The sequence below is a fragment of the Cherax quadricarinatus genome, chromosome 15, assembly GCF_038502225.1.
Source record: "Cherax quadricarinatus isolate ZL_2023a chromosome 15, ASM3850222v1, whole genome shotgun sequence".
Classification (NCBI taxonomy): Eukaryota; Metazoa; Arthropoda; class Malacostraca; order Decapoda; family Parastacidae; genus Cherax; species Cherax quadricarinatus.
In genome coordinates this window covers 11,962,656-11,985,323 of record NC_091306.1, presented here as the reverse complement: position 1 = coordinate 11,985,323, position 22,668 = coordinate 11,962,656, and the positions used below count along the sequence as shown (strand labels likewise).

Here is a 22,668-nt window from a genome sequence, read left to right as displayed (position 1 = left end):
TTTTTTCAACAAGTCGGCCGTCTCCCACCGAGGCAGGGTGACCCAAAAAAGAATGAAAATCCCCAAAAAGAAAATACTTTCATCATCATACAACACTTTCACCACACTCACACATTATCACTGTTTTTGCAGTGGTGCTCAGAATACAACAGTTTAGAAGTATATACGTATAAAGATACACAACATATCCCTCCAAACTGCCAATATTTGTAGTCCTAATGTAGGGTGAGAGGTGAGTAAGCGAGATAAAAATGAATAAACAAGAGAGAGAGAGAGAGAGAGAGAGAACGAGTAAGATGACAGAGCAGCAGAGTACTTATGTAAACAAACTGTCTCATTTATGGTTGATACATGTTCATACAAACACCTTACATTGTGTACAAGTTGTCTCCACAGTGGTACAGTAGAATAAATAAAGACCAACACTTCCATTCTCATGTAATTTTTAGAAGAAATGATGCTCTGACAAATTATTATTACAAATTATTATTATTACAAATTATTATTATTACAAGTTATTGTTATTCTTACAAGTTATTATTATTATAATAAAAAAGAAGCACTAAACCCACAAGGGTCATGATTAGCTATAGACAGTGAAGGCATACGAAAGGCATAAATTTCTAGTTAGGTTACTGGTGTTTAACTAGAGAAAACATAATTCTTCCAACCTTCCCACCAACCGCTTGGTAAACAAAACTCATATTTATCAGTTTTTATACTGTGGGTGTATCATATTTATATGTTATGTAGCATGTTTAATGATACTTTCAACACACCAGCCGTATCCCACCGAGGCGGGGTGGACCAAAAGGAAAAACGAAAGTTTCTTCTTTTACATTTAGTAATATGTACAGGAGAAGGGGTTACTAGCCCCTTGCTCCCGGTATTTTAGTCGCGTCTTACGACACGGTTGGCTTATGGAGGAAGAATTCTGTCCCACTTCCCCATGGAGATAAGAGGAAATAAACAAGAAGAACAACTAGAAAGAAAATAGAAGAAAACCCAGAGGGGTATGTATGTATATATATGCTTGTGCATGTATGTGTAGTGTGACCTAAGTGTAAGTAGAAGTAGCAAGACGTACCTGAAATCTTGCATGTTTATGAGACAGAAAAAAGGACACCAACAATCCTACCATCATGTAAAACAATTACAGGCTTCCGTTTTACACTCGCTTGGCAGGACGGTAGTACAGTGGACCCCCGCATAACGATGGCATCACATAGCTATTATTTCGCATACCGCTTACTTTAATCGCAAAAATTTTGCCTCACATACCGCTTAAAAACCCGCTTACCGATTTTCGTCCGAGACGCGTCCAATGTGCGGCCTGAGCCACGCTCACATGTTCCGCCGGTGGCATTGTTTACCAGCCAGCCTCCGCGGTAACATCCAAGCATACAATCGGAATATTTCGTATTATTACAGTGTTTTCGGTGCTTTTTCTGGAAAATAAGTGACCATGGGCCCCAAGAAAGCTTCTAGTGCCAACCCTACAGCAATAAGGGTGAGAATTACAATAGAGATGAAGAAAAAGATCATTGATAAGTATGAAAGTGGAGTGCATGTCTCCGAGCTGGCCAGGTTGTATAATAAACCCCAATCAACCATCGCTACTATTGGTGGTACAGCTGCTGCTGCTGCTGCACTGTCAGCTGCTGCTGCTGCTGCACTGTCAGCTGCTGCTGCTGCTGCACTGTCAGCTGCTGCTGCTGCTGTAGCACCGTTGTTGGTGTGGCTTATTGAGAATACCAAGAAACAATTAACCCCAGAGGATTTGCCACCCAGGATAACCCAAAAAAGTCAGTGTCATCGAAGACTGTCTAACTTATTTCCATTGGGGTCCTTAATCTTGTCTCCCAGGATGCAACCCACACAAGTCGACTAACACCCAGGTGAACAGGGAAAAATGCCTGGAACTAGTGCTCATATTGGTGAATTTAAAGCCAGCAAAGGTTGGTTTGAGAGATTTAAGAATCGTAGTGGCATACACAGTGTGATAAGGCCTGTTCTGGAAGAAAATGCCAAACAGGACCTACAGTACTCAGGAGGAAAAGGCACTCCCAGGACACAGTGTCTCATCAGTCATTGCTGCATCTTCAATAAAGGTAAGTGTCATTTATTCTTCATTTAGTAGACTAGTACATGCACAATATATACTGTGCATGTACTACTCTACTATTGTGCATGTATCCTTCTCTTTGTGTGTGGGAAAATGTATATTTCATGTAGTAAAATTTTTTTTTTCATACTTTTGGGTGTCTTGCACGGATTAATTTTATTTCCATTATTTCTTATGGGGAAAATTCATTCACATAACGATTATTTCGCATAACAATTACCCCTCTTGCACGGATTAAAATCGTTAACCGGGGGTCCACTGTACCTCCCTGTTTAACCCATAAATGGTCCAAGCAGATCTACGTTCACATATGTAGTGCTACAACAGTAGATCTAAGTTTTTTTACATATTTTCAAATATAACAAAAAAAAAAGTAGATCAAAGTTTTTTTACACATTTTCAAATGTAGAAAAACAAAAAGATCTACTTTTTTACATACTTTCAAATGTTGAAAAAACATATATATACGTTTGGACCGTTTACGGGTTAATGATTATGTTAATGTAATATAAACATTTAATGCACCCAACAGATTATATGATGTTGAGTAGAGAGACTCTTAGTGATTTTAATGTGTACCTGCACGCCAGCACAGTGTGTAAGTATATTTAGGTACAGGTACACGTAAGTATAATTATCAGAGTATATAAAATACACAATAACTTTAAAACGCTTGAAATTTGGGAAAATTTCCAGGCATAATAGAGAGAGGTGCTCACGTAGAATGTAAACAAACCGGGTGGGGCATGCCATATTTGAAAGACTGCTCGCCGTATAGCAAATTTTGGTCATAATTTGAAATTGTCGTATTAGCAGAAAGCCATAGGGTGAAACTCCATAAAATGGGGCCCTACTGTATATTCGTAATTGCCCAGTGAAATCCCACTAAGCATGATTTTGTTATGGGAAAGAGCTAAATTTGTAGGGGGTCACACAGCACCTGAGGAATGAAAGGCAATCAGGTTTTATCAAGAGCCCTTCACCAGCATTGAGTTTGTCCCCCTCCTTGAAGGTTCTGTGTTACACTATAACTTTACACACACAAAAAGTTTCCTTGATACTGGCAAGGAGCTCTTCATTCATGGAAATGCACTTGTTTTCCCCTTCATTCAAACCTGGTTGCCTGTGCTTCCCTGGGTGCTCCTGCCAAGTATAATAGTAATTTACTAAAAACTTAGACCTCTATTTCTATAAGTCAGTTACCCCATGTACATTTAAACTTCTTTTTTTTTTTTTACAGGATGGTGGTTGCACCTGTCCAGGAGATATTGCCAAGGCTTTTGGAGCTGGAGCAGATTTTGTTATGATGGGTGGGATGTTGGCTGGCCATGACCAATCAGGAGGAGAGATAATAGAACGCAATGGAAAAAAAATGAAACAGTTTTATGGCATGTCTAGTGCAACAGCAATGCAGAAGTACTCTGGTGGTGTTGCTGAATACAGGTAAGAGAATATACATGTATTTTATTCACTCATAATTTAGTAACAGAAATGTTCTTCAGCACATCCCTCGAATAAGTACAGTACTGTAAATTAAATTAAGCATCATTATTAAGTAGTTATTAGATTTTGTCGTTTTATTATATTTGAGTATTTCAAATAAGAAGCATTAAACTTGTACAAATTTGTAGCATAATGTATAATATAATCGAATCAGATTGAGTGAAATCAATGATTTGTAGTGCAGAAACAGGTCATAAGGTCATTAGATGAGTTACTGTGCATTCAAGAGAATGGAGTATTCTATTAGGTAATGTAATTAAACAAAATAGTAGTTTGACAGGGTTACAGGTTATAACACAGCAACACCTGACGCGCGACTCATAAGAAAGCGAACACTGCAGTAGGCCCGCTGGCCCAACTAGATAGGTCCTTCACGGCAACCCACAGACAAATTATTCTACCCAAGAATTAAGATTTATTATTTGTCCAATGTATTATTAAATTCTTCCCAAATTCTATTAATTATAAATGGATCTAATTTATATAAACCAAAGGAAATATTCATATTATTTCAAAACTGCTTTTTATGAAAGAAAGATGCATAATAAACATATTAAACTAACTAAACATGGACTTGCTTGATACAACTTTCTCAACTTTTTGAAAATCAGTTGGATGGTTAAAATCTCTCACATGAATAAATAGAGTATTGGAATCTTGTCCAGTTCTAATGTTATATTTATGTTTTAATCTTAGTTCGAGACTTTTACCAGTTTGACCGTAATAAACTTTATCGCAAATTTTACAAGGAATCTTATAGACATCTGTCAGCATTTTGGGGGGAATTCTTTATCAGAAGTTTTTTTTACTGTATCAAGATATTTAAATACAACTTTGATATTAAAAGTCTTAAGAAGAGAAGGTGCATCAACCAGGTTTTCATGGTAAGGGAGAATCAACATATTTTTAGTTGAATAAGGTTGGGTGTCCCTTTTTGGATTGTAAAAAGTATTTCTAGCAATTTTAAAGATTTATAATTACATTTCTTGGGTAGTTTTTATTGCATTTATGGATTTAGAAAAGGCATATGATAGAGTGGATAGAGGAGCAATGTGGCAAATGTTGCAAGTATGTGGAATAGGTGGTAAGTTACTAAATGCTGTTAAGAGTTTTTATGAGGATAGTGAGGCTCAGGTTAGGGTGTGTAGAAGAGAGGGAGAATACTTCCCGGTAAAAGTAGGTCTTAGACAGGGATGTGTAATGTCACCATGGTTGTTTAATATATTTATAGATGGGGTTGTAAAAGAAGTAAATGCTAGGGTGTTCAGGAGAGGGGTGGGATTAAATTATGGGGAATCAAATTCAAAATGGGAATTGACACAGTTACTTTTCACTGATGATACTGTGCTTATGGGAGATTCTAAAGAAAAATTGCAAAGGTTAGTGGATGAGTTTGGGAATGTGTGTAAAGGTAGAAAGTTGAAAGTGAACATAGAAAAGAGTAAGGTGATGAGGGTATCAAATGATTTAGATAAAGAAAAATTGGATATCAAATTGGGGAGGAGGAGTATGGAAGAAGTGAATGTTTTCAGATACTTGGGAGTTGACGTGTCGGCGGATGGATTTATGAAGGATGAGGTTAATCATAGAATTGATGAGGGAAAAAAGGTGAGTGGTGCGTTGAGGTATATGTGCACACACAACACACACAACACACACACACAACACACGCACACAACACACGCACACAACACACGCACACAACACACGCACAGAACACACGCACAGAACACATGCACACACACATAGGCACACACACACAGGCACACACACACACACAGGCACACACACACACAGGCACACACACACAGGCACACACACACACAGGCACACACACACACAGGCACACACACACACAGGCACACACACACAGGCGCACACACACACAGGCACACAGACACACAGGCACACACACACACAGGCACACACACACAGGCACACACACACACAGGCACACACACACATGTAGTACCCATATTTAAAAAAGGAGACAGAAAAGAGGCACTAAACTATAGACCAGTGTCACTGATGTGCGTAGCATGCAAAGTAATGGAGAAGATTATCGGGAGGAGAGTGGTAGAGCACCTGGAACGGAACAAGAGTATAAACGCCAACCAGCACGGTTTTATGGAAGGCAAATCCTGTGTCACAAACCTACTGGAGTTTTATGATAAAGTAACAAGTAAGACACGAGAGAGAGAGAGAGAGAGAGAGAGAGAGAGAGAGAGAGAGAGAGAGAGGGGTGGGTTAATTGCATCTTCTTGGACTGCAAGAAGGCCTTCGACACAGTTCCTCACAGGAGATTGGTGCAGAAGCTAAAGGATCAGGTGCATATAACAGGAAGGGTGCTGCAATGGATCAGAGAATACCCGACAGGGAGGCAACGAGTCATGGTACATGATGAGGCATCACAGTGGGCACCTGTGACGAGCGGGGTCCCACGGGGGTCTGTCCTAGGACCAGTGCTATTTCTGGTATTTGAGAATGATATGACGGAAGGGTTAGACTCAGAAGTGTCCCTGTTCGTAGATGATGTGAAGTTAATGAGGACAATTAAATTAGATGAACATCAGGTAGGACTCCAAAGAGACCTGGACAGACTGGACACCTGGTCCAGCAAGTGGCTTCTCAAATTTAACCCCGCCAAATGCAAAGTCATGAAGATCGGGGAAGGGCAAAGAAGACCACAGACGGAGTATAGGCTAGGTGGCTAAAGACTGCAAACTTTGCTCAAGGAGAAAGATCTTGGGATGAGTATAACACCGAGCACATCTACGGAAGCACACATCAACCAGATAACTGCTGTAGCATATGGGCACCTGGCAAACCTGAGAATAGCTTTCCGATACCTTAGTAAGGAATTGTTCAAGACACTGTACGTCAGGCCCATATTGGAGTATGCAGCACCTGTTTGGAACCCACACTTGATCAAGCACGTCAAGAAATTAGAGAAAGTGCAAAGGTTTGCAACAAGGTTAGTTCCAGAGCTAAGGGGAATGTCCTACGAGGAAAGGTTGAGGGAAATTGGCCTGATGACACTGGAGGACAGGAGGGTTAGGGGAGACATGATAACATACAAAATACTGCATGGAATAGACAAGGTGGACAGAGAGGGGACACAGAAATGAGGGGTCACTCTTGGAAGTTGAAGACCCAGATGAGTCAAAGGTATGTTAGGAAGTATTTCTTCAGTCATAGAGTAGTCAGGAAGTGGAATAGCCTAGCAGGTGATGTAGTGGAGGCAGGAACCATACATAGCTTTAAAATGAGGTATGATAAAGCTCATGGAGCAGGGAGAGAGAGGACTTAGTAGCACTCAGTGAAGAGGCAGGGCCAGTTGTCGTCTCGACCCCTGCAACCACAATTAGGTGAGTACATACACACATACTGAGGAGGAGGCGAAAAAGTTGCTCAGTGACCTTGATACCTCAGAGGCAATGGGACCGGACAATATCTACCCGTGGGTCCTTAGAGAGGGAGCAGAAATGCTGTGTGTGCCATTAACCACAATCTTCAACACATCCCTTGAAACTGGGCAACTACCCAAGGTATGGAAGATGGCAATTGTAGTTCCCATTTTTAAAAAATGAGATAGAAAAGAGGCTCTAAACTACAGACCAGTGTCACTGACGTGTATAGTATGCAAAGTCATGGAGAAGATTATCAGGAGGAGAGTGGTGGAGCACCTGGAACGGAACAAGATTATAAACGACAACCAGCACGGATTCATGGAAGGCAAATCCTGTGTCACAAGCTTTCTGGAGTTTTATGACAAAGTTACAGAAGTAAGGCATGAGAGAAAGGAGTGGGTTAATTGCATTTTCTTGGACTGCAAGAAGGCCTTCGACACAGTTCCTAACAAGAGAGTAGTGCAGAAACTAAAGGATGGTACCATATGGTACAATGGTGCCATGTCATACAATGGTATCATAGGGTACAATGGTACCATATGGTACAATGTACCATATAGTACATTGTATCATATGGTATATTATACCATATGGTACATTGTACCATATGGTACAGGGTATAGGGGCCCTATTGGAAATAAGTCTGACTTTTTTTTGGTTATCCTAGGTTCTCCAAACATATGCTATGTATGATAATCTTTGTAACTTTATTTGTGTATACCTAAATAAACTTACGATGCCACATGTGCTTGAGTAAGTTTATTCAGGTATACACAAATACAGTTACATAGATTATCATACATAGCAGCATATGTATAAAATCCTAGGATAACCCAAAAAAATCAGGGTGACTTATTTCCATAGGGATCCCTGTATCTGTACCATATGGTGTCCTGTACCATATGGTGTCCTGTACCATATGGTGTCCTGTACCATATGGTGTCCTGTACCATATGGTGTCCTGTACCATATGGTGTCCTGTACCATATGGTGTCCTGTACCATATGGTGTCCTGTACCATATGGTGTCCTGTACCATATGGTGTCCTGTACCATATGGTGTCCTGTACCATATGGTGTCCTGTACCATATGGTGTCCTGTACCATATGGTGTCCTGTACCATATGGTGTCCTGCACCATATGGTGTCCTGCACTATATGGTACCCTGCACCATATGGTACCCTGTAACATATGCTACCATGTGCCATATGGTCAGAGATATTGCTGCCACCAGGCAAAACTGAGTGAGTGACGATCCTAGCTAGCTAGTGACTCTGCAGTTTCCAAAACAAAGCGCTTTGTCATCCACCTCAAGGAACATGTCCAGTTCCTGTACATTTGTAAATATATAATAGAACATTACTAATATACAACATTTTTGCATATTTTTGTTGTAAACAATTATTGTAAATGAAATAATGATGAAAATATTAGTGTGTTTAGTGTTGAATACAACAGTACCATATGGTACAATGAACCATATGGTATCATTGTACCATAAGGTACCATTACACCATATGGTACCATTGTACCATATTCTACCATTGTACCATATGGTACCATTGTATCATATTCTACCATATGGTACCATTGTGTCATATGGTGCCATTGTACCATATGGTACCATTGCACCCTATGGCACCATTGTACCATATAGTACTATATGGTATCGTTGTATTCAACACAGTAACCACACTAATATTTTCATCATTTTGTTTACAATAAACTTGTAAACAAGTTTTGTAAGCAATATAATGATAAATTAGTGCAGTTGTTGTGTTGAATACAATGAGTGTACACTTATACAATATACATTATATTGGTCTCACAGACCACAAATGTTACTAGAAAAAGAAAAAAATTAAAAAAGAAAAAAGTATAAAAAAGGTAAATAAAAAAAATGCGATTTTGCGGAAGTCGCTGATGTTGCCGCCACCCAGTCATTTTGGGTCAACTTCCCGCCACTGTATCTCGGTAAGTATTGATCAGAAAATTTTTTGTTGTGTTATTACCTTCACGAAAATATTGTCTTTAATTTTGTAATTTTTTTTTTTTTTTTTTTTTTTTTTTTTCTTTTCCTCTCCTCGAAATTTCTTGGACACTGGGGCACCCCTTCAGATTTTGGCCTTGGACCCTGAAAGGGTTAAGGTCAAGTTTTTGCCTCCTAATACCACCACTCTCTTGCAGCCCATGAACCAGCAGGTCATTTCAAACTTCAAAAAACTCTCCACCACAGCTGTTTCAGAAGTGCTTTGAAGTGACCTCAGACACTCGATTGACTCTAAGAGAGTTTTGGAAAGATCACTTTAGTATCCTCAGTTGAGAAAGCCTTATAGGTAAGGCTTGGGAGGGAGTGACTAAGAGGACTTTGAACTCTGCTTGGAAGAAACTGTGGCCACAGTGTGTAGAAAAAGGGATTTTGAAGGGTTTGGGGCTAACCCTGAGAAGTGTATGCCAGTTGTGGAATCCATTGTGGCAGTGGGGAAGTCCTTGGGGTTGGAGGTTAGTGGGGAGGATGTGGAAGAGTTGGTGGAGGAGGACAGTGAAGAACTAACCACTGATGAGCTGCAAGATCATCTTCAACAGCAAGAGGCCAGACCTGAGGAAACTGCTTCTGAGGAGGGAGAGAGAAATTGAGGAAGTTGCCTTCTTCAAAGATTAAGGAAATGTGTGCAAAGTGGGTTGAACTGCAAACCTTTACGGATGAAAATCACCCTGACACAGCTACTGCAAGCTGTGTTGGCAACCTGTACAATGACAATGTTATGGCCCATTTTAGGAAAGTCTTAAAGGAACGGGAGGTATAGAGCTCTATGGATAGATTTGTTGTGCAACAGAGGTCCAGTGACTCAAGCTGGTCTTAGTGGCCTTAACCCTTTGGGAGTTTCGGACGTACTAGTACGTCTTACGACCCAGGGTTTTTGACGTACTAGTACGCCTAAATTCTAGTGCCCTCAAATCTAGTGAGAGAAAGCTGGTAGGCCTACATATGTAAGAATGGGTCTATGTGGTCAGTGTGCGCAGTATAAAAAAAATCCTGCAGCACATAGTGCATAATGAGAAAAAAAAACTGACCGTGTTTTTGGATTAAAACAGCGACTTTGCACTGTATTTTCGTATGGTATTTATTGTTGTATTCTAGTTTTCTTGGTCTCATTTTATAGAATGGAAGACATATTACAGAAATTCAGATGATTATGACTGGTTTTACAATGAAAAGTACCTTGAAATTGAGCTCAAAGTAGCAGAAATGTTCGATTTTTACCAAAGTTCAAAAGTAAACAAATCATGCCAAACGTCCAATACACATCAACTGGTGAGTCTAATATTCTTTCACAAGTGCGCTGATATTATTTATACCATTTCTGCACTAATGCAGTAGTCTGCATAACAGTAAATCTTATTTTTTTTGTGAGAATAAAAATTCAAAGTGGAAAGCCAAAGAAATATAAGAGGGGCCTGGGGATATGACTAACGAACAGAGAACTTGTTATTTTAGTGCCAGGAATGTCTTTCTTGTTTATTCTGAACCCTATTCGGAAATTGGCATCTTTTGAAATTTGTGTGAAATTGGCAAAATTGCTAAATTCTGACCACTTTATTGGATAGTTGAAATCGGTAAATGGGTAGTTTCTTGTACTCATTCGATAGAAAAAATAGAGTTTTAGCGAAATAGTTATGATTTTTGTCGACTAGTACACTGGAATTGGCCGAAAATAGGGCTCAAAGTGGGCAAAATCGCCGATGCGTAAACATCGTCGAGACCGCTAACTTCGCGAGAGCATAATTCCGTAAGTTTTCCATCAAATTTCATACATTTGGTGCCGTTATGATCGGGAAAAGATTCTCTATCTTTTCATAAGGAAAAATAATTTTTTTTTTTTTTTAAATTTGGCCGACCCTGAGAACAAGTCTCTGAGAGGACCTGTTGACCCCCAAAGGGTTAAAAGAAGGGAAGTAACCCCGGAAAAGGACTTGCTACCTCAAGTCCTAATGGAAGGGGATTACCCTTCTAAACAATAACTTCCACACTCTCCCTTCCTCCCATCCCATCAGTCATCACCAGATCTTCAATAAAGTTAAGTATCGTGTATTCTATTCTTAGTAGAGTAGTAATTGTGCATGTCTTCTTCAGTTTGTGTGTATTAAAATTAATATTTCATGTGGTAAAATTTTTTTTTTCATACTTTGGGGTGTCAGGAACGGATTAATTTGATTTCCATTATTTCTTATGGGGAAAATTAATTCAGCTAATGATAATTTCGGCATAAATTGTAGCACCTTCAAATCAAGTGGGAAAAGGCTGGTAGGCCTAGATGTGAGAGAATGGGTCTGCGTGGTCAGTGTACGCAGTAGGAAAAAATTCGGGGACCCAGTGGTGCATTGTGGGAATGCCATTTTAGTACACCTTGTTCACCATGCCTCGCAGTAAGAAACTCCTCACTCCTCGGTGAATTGGAACACTTTTATTCCCCAGTGACAGTTCTAATACAGATGGAAGTGTCAGTGAAGATGACTTTCAAGGTTTTGATGAGGTTGTGACCGAAACTAATGACTATAATACCGGTAATAGTGAGGAAAATCCAGATGACCCTCAACCTTCCGTCTCTGGTTCTGGACCGTCTTGTTCACATTCAGTTGTAACAGAACAAAAGAGGCAACTCGTATTTTCCCATATCCAGGACTCGGATGTGAGCAATGGTGATAGTGATAGTGAATATGAGCTACAAGCTCTTGAAAACAGTTCCAGTAGCGAGGGTTAAGTAGAATATTCTCCAGTGAAGCGTCGGTATATACGACGGGATATGCGCTCTGGTAGTGTGCCATATGCTATTTCAAAGGGAAGGAGTACATCTCTGAGTACATCCCATGGCTGTACAACAGGAACAGATAGTGAAAATGAAGATGATAGTGTTGCAATTGGGATGGAAAATGTGCATGTATCTGGTGGTGGTGCCAGCTGTGAGGCACCAGCAGTAGGCCATGCTGCCACCCATGCCGCTGACTCAGCTGAACTACAACAAAGGCCACCATCCCCCACCCACCCACCACACCAGCCTCCACAACCACAACCTCCATAGCCACAACCTCCACAACCACCTGTCAATATCCAGTACCCACCAGCAGACCGCACCTGGGATTGGCAGGAAGCTGACAATTTTGTTCCCAGTCCCCATCACTTTGATGAAAGTCAAAGTGGAATATGGCCATCTCATACACTTGGGAACAATGCCACTGAACTAGAATGTTTCGAGTTATTCTTTGACGAACCCCTGATGGAAATTATTGTCAGGGAAAGCAACAGATACTTCGGGTACACCATGGCAAACACAATACTTTCACCAAAATCACGCCTACACCAGTGGAGGAGACAACTGTGGCTGAGATGCATCTTTTCTTTGCCACAATAATGCTTATGCCACATGTATATAAGCACAGTGTCAAATCATACTGGTCAACAGACCGCCTGATTGCAACCCCAGGTTTCAGTGATGTAATAAGAGTGAATCAATTTGTGCTACTATTATGTATGCTTCACTTCTCAGACAAAACCAGGCCTGACAGAAATGACAGGTTATATAAGATTAGGAATGTGTTTGTGTATCTGAAACAGAATTTCAATATGTATTTTTATCCCTTCAGGAAGCTTGTTATTGATGAGTCTTTGATTCTGTTCAAAGGAAGACTGTCGTTGAAGCAGTATATACAAGCAAGAGGAAACGCCTTGGTATAAAGTTGTTTGTGCTTTGTGACTGCTGAGTGGTGTTGTATTGGATATTATTGTGTACACTGGAAGTAATACATTGCAAAATACCAGGAAGTTATTGGGCATCTCTGGTGATGTGGTTAGAACACTGATTGAACCATATCTTGGTAAGGGGCACATATTACATACTGATAACTGGTACACAAGCCCCTCACTCGGTGACTTTTTGCGAGTGAACGTGACAGATGTGTGTGGCAGTGTGTGGAAATCGTAAGCATATGCCCAGGTTTGACGCTGGCACTCGTAGAGGTGAGGTGCAGGCGTTTGCTGCCAATGACATAATGGCATTTCGGTTGTATACCTAGAATTAAATGTACTATTTTGGTACTGAAAGTTCCACTTTGTTTTTATCTTGGCCCAGTTTTTCTGAGTTTAACCCTTTGACTGTTTCAGGCCCCTCTCTGAAACTGTCATTCTATGTCGCTCAATTTTTGAAAAAAAAAAATTATTTTTTCTTATGAAATGATAGAGAATCTTTTCCCGATGGTAATGACACCAAAAGTTCGAAATTTGGTCGAAAACTCGTGGAATTATGGTCCCGCGAAGTTAGCGGTCTCGGCGACATATGAGTATCGGCGATTTCGCCGACTTTGAGCCCAATTTTCAGCCAATTCCATTGTTCCAGTTGACCAAACTCATAGCTATTTCTTTAGAACTCCATTTTATCTATCAGCTGAGTACAAGAAACCTCCCATTTACTAATTTGGACTACCCAATATGGTGGTCAGAAATTGGCAATTTGGCCAATTTCACGCAAAATAAAAAAGATGCCAATTTCAAAATAGGGTCCTGAATAAACAAGGTAGACATTCGTGGCACTAAAATAACATATGCTCTGTTCATTAGTCACATCTCTAGGCCCCTCTTATATTATTATTGCTTTCTATTTTGATTTTTTATTCATACAAAAAAATACAAAATTTACTGTTATGCAGACGACTGCATTATTGTAAAAATGGTATAAATAATATCAGTGCACTAGTGAAAGAATATTAGACTCCCTAGTTGACGTGTATTGGACGTGTGGTGTGATTTATTTACTCTTCAACATTGGTAAAAATCGAACATTTTCGCTACTTTGAGCTTAGTTTCAAGGTCGTTTTCATCGTAAAAGTAATGAAAATCATCTCTATTTCTGTAATATGTTTTCCATTTTATCACCTAAGACCATGAAAACGCGAATACAATGATAAATACTATACGAAAATACACCTCAAAGTCGGCATTTTATTCCAAAAAAACGATCAGTTTTTTTTTTCTCATTACGCAATGTGTGCTGCAGGATTTTTTTTATGTGGTGCACACTGACCACACAGACCCATTCTCTCACATGTGGGCCTACCAGCTTTCTCCCACTTGATTTGAAGCCGCTAGAATTATTGAGTATATATACGTCAGAAACATTGGCTCGTAAGACGTATTTATACGTCGAAAACAGTCAAAGGGTTAAAATGACTCAAGATTCATAAAATTCCATACTATCACAAGAATGCATAGGTGCCAACATTCCTGGACCCACTCTTGTTCCAAAAACTACTCTAGCCAGAAACACAATTATCAGGAGTACATAATGCATGATCACATCTTTTGAAGACAGTGTATATATACTGTTTTAAATATTGGTGTTGTATGATACCCAAGACTGATTTAGTACTTCCTTCTGAACAGTAACAGTATTTATATTCATGTGTGCACAAATTTAAAAATGATAAATTTAATAAATTAAATTTAATAAATGATAAATTTGATAAATTAAATTTAGGATATTAATTTTCATTTTCATTATTTTCCACAGGGCAAGTGAAGGGAAATCTGTAGAAATCCCATATAAAGGTGATGTAAATGTCACCATTTTGGATATCCTAGGTGGCTTACGATCTGCATGTACATACACTGGTGCTGGTAAACTTAAGGAGCTTCCTAAACGCACCACTTTCATTCGTGTTACTCAGCAGACCAATGAAATCTTTGCTGGACTCCAGTCAGAAAAGCAGTCATGATTATGCCTATATTAATGTTGATTATGAGAAGACATTTAATTATAAATAACATATTTTTAGCCATCAGTTATTCTGAATTTTTTATATAGTACTTTTTATAGTACTACAATACTTTCTGAAGTTATTACTCTGTACAGCGCTGTATGACCCTTGTAGGTTTAGCGCTTTTTTGATTATTATAATTATAATAATTATACAATACTGTACATAAAATAAGCAAAGGGGATGTGAACATAAGAAATTTGGTTTAATGACACTACTGTAAGTCAAATATTAGTAAATGCACAGAAATAATGTTCCTTATTAATAGCTTATACTTTAGTCCCTACAAAGTGAACAGATTGGTAATTATAATGTATATTTTCTCCTAAGTGCCAGTGACTAAACAGAATGATTACACATGAATAATTTGCTTGGTTTCCATATTTAAATGTTACTGAAAGCCAAAAATTGTCATATTACACAGAACTTTTTTATTCAATAGTAATGATAGACCAGTATACTTATAATCATTGCCTTTTAGCCTTCTGCTTGCTATGTATACACTTTGGATATTTTTTTGATGCAAGTTTAATATTTCATGCAATTCAATAATATGTATCATACACAATTAACCAAGCAAAAATTAATCATTTTGAAAATAATCTACCTGTATATCAGAGAATAGCTAATGCACACACTTCATATAGTCTAGCAAATAGCTCACTCACACTCAAAGGTTTTAACAAGATTTGCCATTCCATTATTTTCCTACCATTAGTATATTTTTCTAAGTTAGCATTATAAATAATTTTTTTTTTTTCTTGCATGTTGGTACTACATACTTTAAATGCTACACTTTCAACTTCAACATTATTTGCTGAAGCAAATACTGTACTTCACATTATTTGCTTGAGCAAATAATGTAAGGTACAGTTTTTCAAACTGCATTTTTTTTTAAATTATTACAGTCTTTTAAAATTGCAATTGTAATTGCAATGAAATAGTTTCCCCCCAAACACTATAACCCCATAGTGGTCATAGAGTGCTTGGGAGAGTGGGAGGCATTTGATCCAAGGAAGGGGAGAGTAGGTTCAATTCCTCAGATCAAGAGCCCCTCACCAGGTTCAGGAGCTTCCCTTGAGGGGTTGATGCAAGTAAATGTTGCATCCATTGCATGCTTACAGTTTACAGAAAAGCACTGTTCAAGATTAGTCTTAATTTCCTACTGTTGTACAAGATGGTGCATGTCCCTTATGGGTTTAGAGCTTTCCCATGAGCATTAATAAACTGCTCTCGAGGGAGTTTCCTTGATCGTAGTGAGAGGGGGCTCTTTATCTGTGTGGAATTTTGGGCAAGATGAGTACATTAATGAAATAAAAGGACCACTGTATAGTGGGGTACTCATCTTTTTGTTGACAGCTCAAGACCATCTGCATCCTCCTCCAGGGATTTTGCCTCCGATGTCTGCTGTCTAATTACTTGCCAGGGCTGAAAGGAAGGTGAGTATAACGAGGATTAATACACACCCTGCTGTGTTTTGGGCATGGGCCCGCCCATCATGGCCTCGAATGGTTAGACCTATTTACCTAACATCAACCCTAGACATGGCAGCCAGCTCTCACACAAAGGTGGAGGTTCACCCTCCCCTAGTGTAGTTCCCTCTCCCCCCCCCCATGTAACATAGTTGCCCTCCAACCTCCTTCCTCTCCTGTTACACTGCAGGACTCTTCTCCCCCAGCCATTGCATCTCTCCAGACTCATGCTCCCTGCCCTCCTCAGACCTCTTTGGTTGCCTCTGTAGTTGCTCCCACCTTTACTTGCAATGTCTCTGACATCATGGCATCGTCGGCTTCGTTATCAACCGAGACGTTAGATGCTATCTCCAGCTATATAACGGAGATGATACCCCCAATGGAAGCCAACGCGCCTCCATCTACCCCTTCTATTTCGTGACCCATACATCAATCTATTCCTCCGCAATATTCTAATTCTTCCTTGCTTACATGCTTATCATTACCCCCACACATTAACTTTACTGATCCTAAAAGCCTATTGATTTTATCATTTCTTTTTGTTGTCTTTATTTTTGTACATAATGTCTTTTTTACAATGGAATATTTGTGGCCTTAGGGGCAATTGAGGAGAACTCCAATTGTTGCTCTCCCATTTGTCCCCAGCATGTGTTAGGCTGCAAGAGCCCAAAATTCATTCTGCTGTCATTCGTTCCATTTTGGGCTACTTGATGATGCATTCTTCCTATCCTTTACCTGACGAATCTTTTAATGAAAGTGCACCTCTTCTATGCCTTGATATACAGTATCAACAAGTTTTTATTCATTCCCCACTGCATTATACTGCAGCTTGTATGTATTTACACCGATGGCTTACAGTTTGCTCTCTTTATGTCTCCCTCCTGTGCATTCTGAATCTCTGATATCGCATTTTTAATTTCATCTTTACCGCCGCCCATATTGTTGTTGGTTGATTTTAACGCTCGCCATCACCTGTGGGGAGGGTCCCACTGTGACTTTCATGGTGATCAGTTAGAGAGACTTCTCTCATCTCATCCTCTTCATGTTTTAAATACGGGTTCTCCTACCCATTTTGACTCTCATACTCGGTCTCTCTCCTGCATTGATCTTTCTATCTGTTCCTCGCCCTTGCACTTGATTTTTTGTGGTCTGTTCTTCCAGATTTACATGATAGTGATCACTTTCCCATCCTTCTTACTTCTTCTATGTGTGCCCAACCGTTTTGTAGCCCTCGTTGGCAATTAGTTCGAGCAGATTGGGACTTACACTCCCATCTTACCACCTGTTGTGAGGACCCCCTTTCATCCTCTATTGATGAACTGGCACACTATTTTTCGACCTTAGTCCTAACTGCGGCGATGCGTTCTATCCCCCAAACCTCAGGTAGGCATGCGTACCTTGGTGGTCTCCTACATGTACCTGTGCAGTGAGTTTAAAATGTGCTTCATGGGGCCGTTATTGATATAATCACACTGCGGAGCGTCTGTTGGATTTTAAGCAGGCAAGGGCAGTTGCTCGCCGCGTCATCCACAACACTAAACACACTTGTTGGCGAGAATACGTGTCTACCATTAACTTGTCTTCCCCTATGTGCGCAATCTGGAAAAAGGTGCGAAAATTGTGTGGTAAGTACACTCCGGACCCAGCTCCCATTTTGCGGGTTGCTGAAGTTGACATCGTGGAACCCTTAGAAGTTGCCACAGCAATCGGGAACTATCTTGTCCGTATCTCCCAAGGGCTTCACCTCTGTCCCTCATTTCTTTCATCTAAACCTACCAAAGAGCAATTGAACTTGGATTTCTCCTCTGATTGGTTGGAGTCGTATAACTTACCTTTTACTCTTCAGGAACTGGTGTCCACGCTTTCTATTTGCCAGCTATCGGCACCAGGACCTGATGATATCCACATCAGTATGCCTCAATTTTTCCATTCTACAGCCCTTCCCGTTCTTTTACGTCTTTTCAATCTAATTTGGAAACTAGGGGTTTTCCCTCAACACTGGAAATCGGCTATTGTACTACCATTTCGCAAACCGGGCGCCTCTGGACTTGACACCTCTCACTATTGTCCCATTGCCCTGACCAGTGTGGTCTGCAAGATGATGGAACAATTGGTGAATGGACGTCTGATGTGGTTCTTAGAGGCACAATAGCCTTTCCCCTCCCCAATATGGCTATCGCAAAGGCCACTCTACTGTAGACCCCTTGCTTCACTTAGATATGTATATTCAAAATGCCTTTGCTAACAACCACTCTGTCCTAGCTGTCTTTTTTGATCTAGGAAAGGCATATGACACCACTTGGAGGTATAACATCCTAGCCCAAGCCCACTCCTTAGGCCTCTGCGGTAATCTACCAAACTTCATCACTGCTTTCTTGTCCGATAGACATTTTCGGGTCCTTATTGGCGCCTCGCTTTCCTTGGACTTTGTACAAGCCAAGGGAGTTCCACAAGATTTTGTCCTCAGCGCTACTATCTCCCGTCTTCACATCGGCCACACACTTCTTACTAACGGGTATCTCATGGAGAGGCACTGTTCGTCTGTGAGAATTGTCAAGTTCCAGTATCTGTTAGCCACATTCTGTTGGACTGTCCACTCTCAGTGAGCATGCAGAATTTACCTCCAACGTCATCTCCGCTCTGCTGCCCTTTATTTACCTTCCCTTCTTGCTGATGGATCCTCTTTTATCCAGCCTCTCTCATTGACTTCTTGACAGCAACTGATTTACCACACAAACTCTGATGATGCTTGTAGCACACTCCTCCATCCTTTCTACCCTCTACTCCCTGCCCCGCTGCACTCCATACCCTAATAATCATCCCCCTCCCTCTTCCCTCTTGCCACCTATTTCCCCTGCATCCTTCTCTGCCCTGCTGCGTTGTATAACACTTGCGGTTTAGCCCTTTTTTTTTGATAATAGACACTGCAGTGGTAATTAGGATGATGGGTAAAATAGTGACTTACCTGGCTCACTGTAGCGGGAGGCAGTGACATTACAGCGTCAAGGAAGCTGCTGTCGATGGTTTGGGATGTATAGTGACATTAGTCTTCACTTCTGTTGTCTACTTGGCACACATTGCGTGACGACTATCATTCACCAATAATCCGTAATTATCCATGGCAGGAAGTGTCTTTACACTTCTTCCTGGAGATTGTCAGTGCACAACTTGGGATTCACATGTGCACACGAATATGGCCACAAACGTTTCTGCATTCAATGCAGTGTGGCCCAGCCAGGTACACTTTTGTCACGTGTTCACTTGTCGAATCCAAACTGCAATCCTTGTTGCAGCCTCCTCCTATTTATGGGCAGGTTTCTGCTGAGTGTCTACAAGCATAAAGTGCGGCACTAACTAGGGACTAAGAGGATTATTATAATCGAATAAAGCGCTAAACCGACAAGGGTCATACAGCGCTACAGGGCAAAAAATAGTGCTAGGTCTATAAACAGCTAGTTGGAAAGGGGATCAGAAGTGAGGGAAGGGCTGGAAGGGACACAAGGGGCTATACGTCAAAGTTCATGTAGTAAAGCAGTTGCTGATAAGTCAAAAAGTGATTCAAAGTCATAGGCAGGACCATCAACAAGGAGGGAAGATAAAGGAAGGATGGTAGAGCGACAGTGGAGATAAATTTTGCAAGCTTGCTGGTAAACCGTAGAATCCACAAGAAAGTGATGAACCAAAGTAGGGACCTGAGGGACTGAGAGGAAAGTGGGGTTCAGCTGGTACATTGGTCCAGGGCCCGGGTGCGAGTCTGAAGGACTACAATAGCCATAGAAGTTTTATTTTGATTTTTTCTATTTGACTGTTTTGGAAATTTCAACTAATCTTAGTTTATTTAGAAAAAAATAATGTAAAATTCACAGACTAGAGGCCTTAGCCTGCCCCCAGGGGTCCCAAAGCAGTCAGTCTTGTTCTGCCTGCAAAATTTCTCGAGGCCCTGGAAACTAGGTTGAATCAAGAAGTATGGATTACTTGATTACTATTATAATAATAATAAAGCAGCAGTGGAATACTAGAGTGAGGTGCTGGGTAAGAATAATAATGCCACTAGCTACATTAACAGGTTTGAGGCATATATTTCCAAATTTTTCCCGGTCTTGGGAAACAACATCCTCAGACAAACTTGTGGATGTGATGTGTTGCAGATTCTCCTGCAAGAGTTCTCTGCTGTGCATGTATGAATATAGTGTTTCTTTTATCTGCTCTGGATCTGCAATCCCATTAGAAAATATCACATTTTGCACTCAGAAATGTGTCAAGATAAATGGGCATCCTATGTTCTAATTGAGCTACATATGCAGGAAATACAAACACCCCATCATGCTATTGGATGGATAAAGCATTCTTGACCTTTTTCAGAGGGTTGGGGGGGGTTGGAGAGAAAAAAATTGTCATGATCTGAGGAACTGGACTTCGTCCCCTTTCTTGAATCAGATCTAATGGCATTCCAATCTCCAGGTGCTGTATGACCCCTATGTATTTAACACTTTCCCTAAACTATAAATTCAACAATTAATTTCATAATTGGCCTAATATGTAAAGATAAAAGTTTTCAGTGTAGCCTAAATAACTGTAAATTTTGTATTGTATGAACTTTGATATTACAGTACTAGAAACCATTGTTACTAGGAATTAATTAGTTATGCTGAATTCAAATATTTAAAGTTGGTATAACTAATTCCAATTCTTATCTTTACTCCCACAAAAAGTTAAAGGGCTTATAAAAAGTAATTAGCATGAATTTGAAATCAATGGAGTTACTGATTGTGCAGAGCATTGCAAATATACTATACCTTACAATTAGGACATGGTGGGAAGTAGTGTCTGGACTCTAAGTAGGGGTGCAGAATGTTGCAGTTTCGAGGGTCATTCAAATTGTGATGTCAGTGTGCTTCTTGCAAGAGCAATTAAATGAATAATGATTTTTTTTTTTCTGGTGGGGGCAAAGGGAGTCACCCTACATCAGTGGGAGACAGCCTTCAAATGTCTTAGCATTCTAGCCATTAAATTAGTTTAATAAGAGGGTAATCTACCTGAACTGTTAATTTTGGTTAAATTAATAACTGGATGGCCAGAACAGTGGTGACAATAATACATATTTGATATTAATCAACAAATGCAATAATCACAATTTTTTTTTTTTTTTTTTATAACTGGAGTGTGTTTATGGGGAAACAACCCATAGGAGTCATACAGCACCTGGGGGAATGGAAGGCTGAATGGGAGGGGAAATAATGAAGGAACAGAAACAAGACAAAAGAAAGACAACCCAGAAGAGAAAAAAGGAAAGAGGGAGAAGAAGAAGAAAAAAAAGAGGAATCAGGTTAAGTCACGAGTGTTCTGAAGTCTGGAGCATTTTACAATGTAGTGGGAGAGGAAGGCATCTACAGAGACGAAGCCAGGACTAAGATTCATACAAGGAAAGTTGTGTATTAGGGAGGATTCAACCAGATGGCGACTGTTAAAGTTGGAAGTAGGGAAGACAGTTTTAGCAGAAGACCAGTCAATAGGATGGCTGTGATCTCTGACATGACAGAAAAGAGCATTGTTAGTGTCGGCAAGCCTAACACTATTTTTGTGCTCCCTAAGTCTGTCAGAAAGAGATCGGCCAGTTTCTCCAAAGTATTGAAGAGGACAGGATCAGCAAGAAATAGAGTAGACACCAGGAACATCTGAAAAGGGAGGTGAGGTATGAACGAGATTAGTGCGAAGTGTTATGAAGAAGTAAGGATGATTGGAAAATGATTGCTGTCATGCAGGTCTGGGAGGACAGACCAGGTGAAGGTGAAATCTAGTACAGTGGAGGAAGAGCAGAGAGAGATCAATGCAAGAGAGAGAATGAGTACGAGGATCAAGATGGGTGGAATTACCGGTATTTACAACATGGAGGGAGAGAGAAGCGAGAAAAGCCTCCAGCTGAATGCCACGGGAGCCACAGTGAGACCCCCCAGAGGAAATGGTGGGCATTAAAATAGCCAAGTAACAGAAGTGGTGGCGGTAAGGAAGAAACCAGAAATGAAATATCCAGAATAGATAAGGCCCAAGAAGGAGAGATACAAAGAACAGACTACATACCACTTAGTCAAGTGGATATGGGCTGCAGTATAATGCAGCAAAGTATGAACAAAGAGCTGATGGTATGGAATACTGGTGCGTATAAGTGCACTTTCATTAAAGGTTCCACCGGGAAAAGGATCCAGTGAATATAATAAGTCATAGCCTGAGATGGGATGGATAACAGTGGAGCATAATTTGGGTTCTTGTAAACAAACAGACAAGAAAACTGGGAGAGCAACACCTGGGGCTCACCCCGGTTACCTCTGAGGCTGCAGATATTCCACTGTAA

At 40.2% G+C, this 22,668-nt stretch overlaps 1 protein-coding gene across 2 annotated transcripts in view; it reads left to right on the top strand.

The window, feature by feature from the left end:
• LOC128692090 (GMP reductase 2) overlaps nt 1–15,108 on the top strand; it is a 90,036-nt gene extending 74,928 nt beyond the window's left edge. For both annotated transcript variants that reach the window (XM_070085163.1, XM_070085162.1), the window contains 2 exons: nt 3,366–3,568; nt 14,601–15,108. In XM_070085163.1, coding sequence (XP_069941264.1) covers nt 3,366–3,568; nt 14,601–14,805 — 408 coding nt within the window. In that variant the 3' untranslated portion in view covers nt 14,806–15,108. The remainder of the gene's footprint in view (nt 1–3,365; nt 3,569–14,600) is intronic.
• Nucleotides 15,109–22,668: the final 7,560 nt, after the last annotated feature.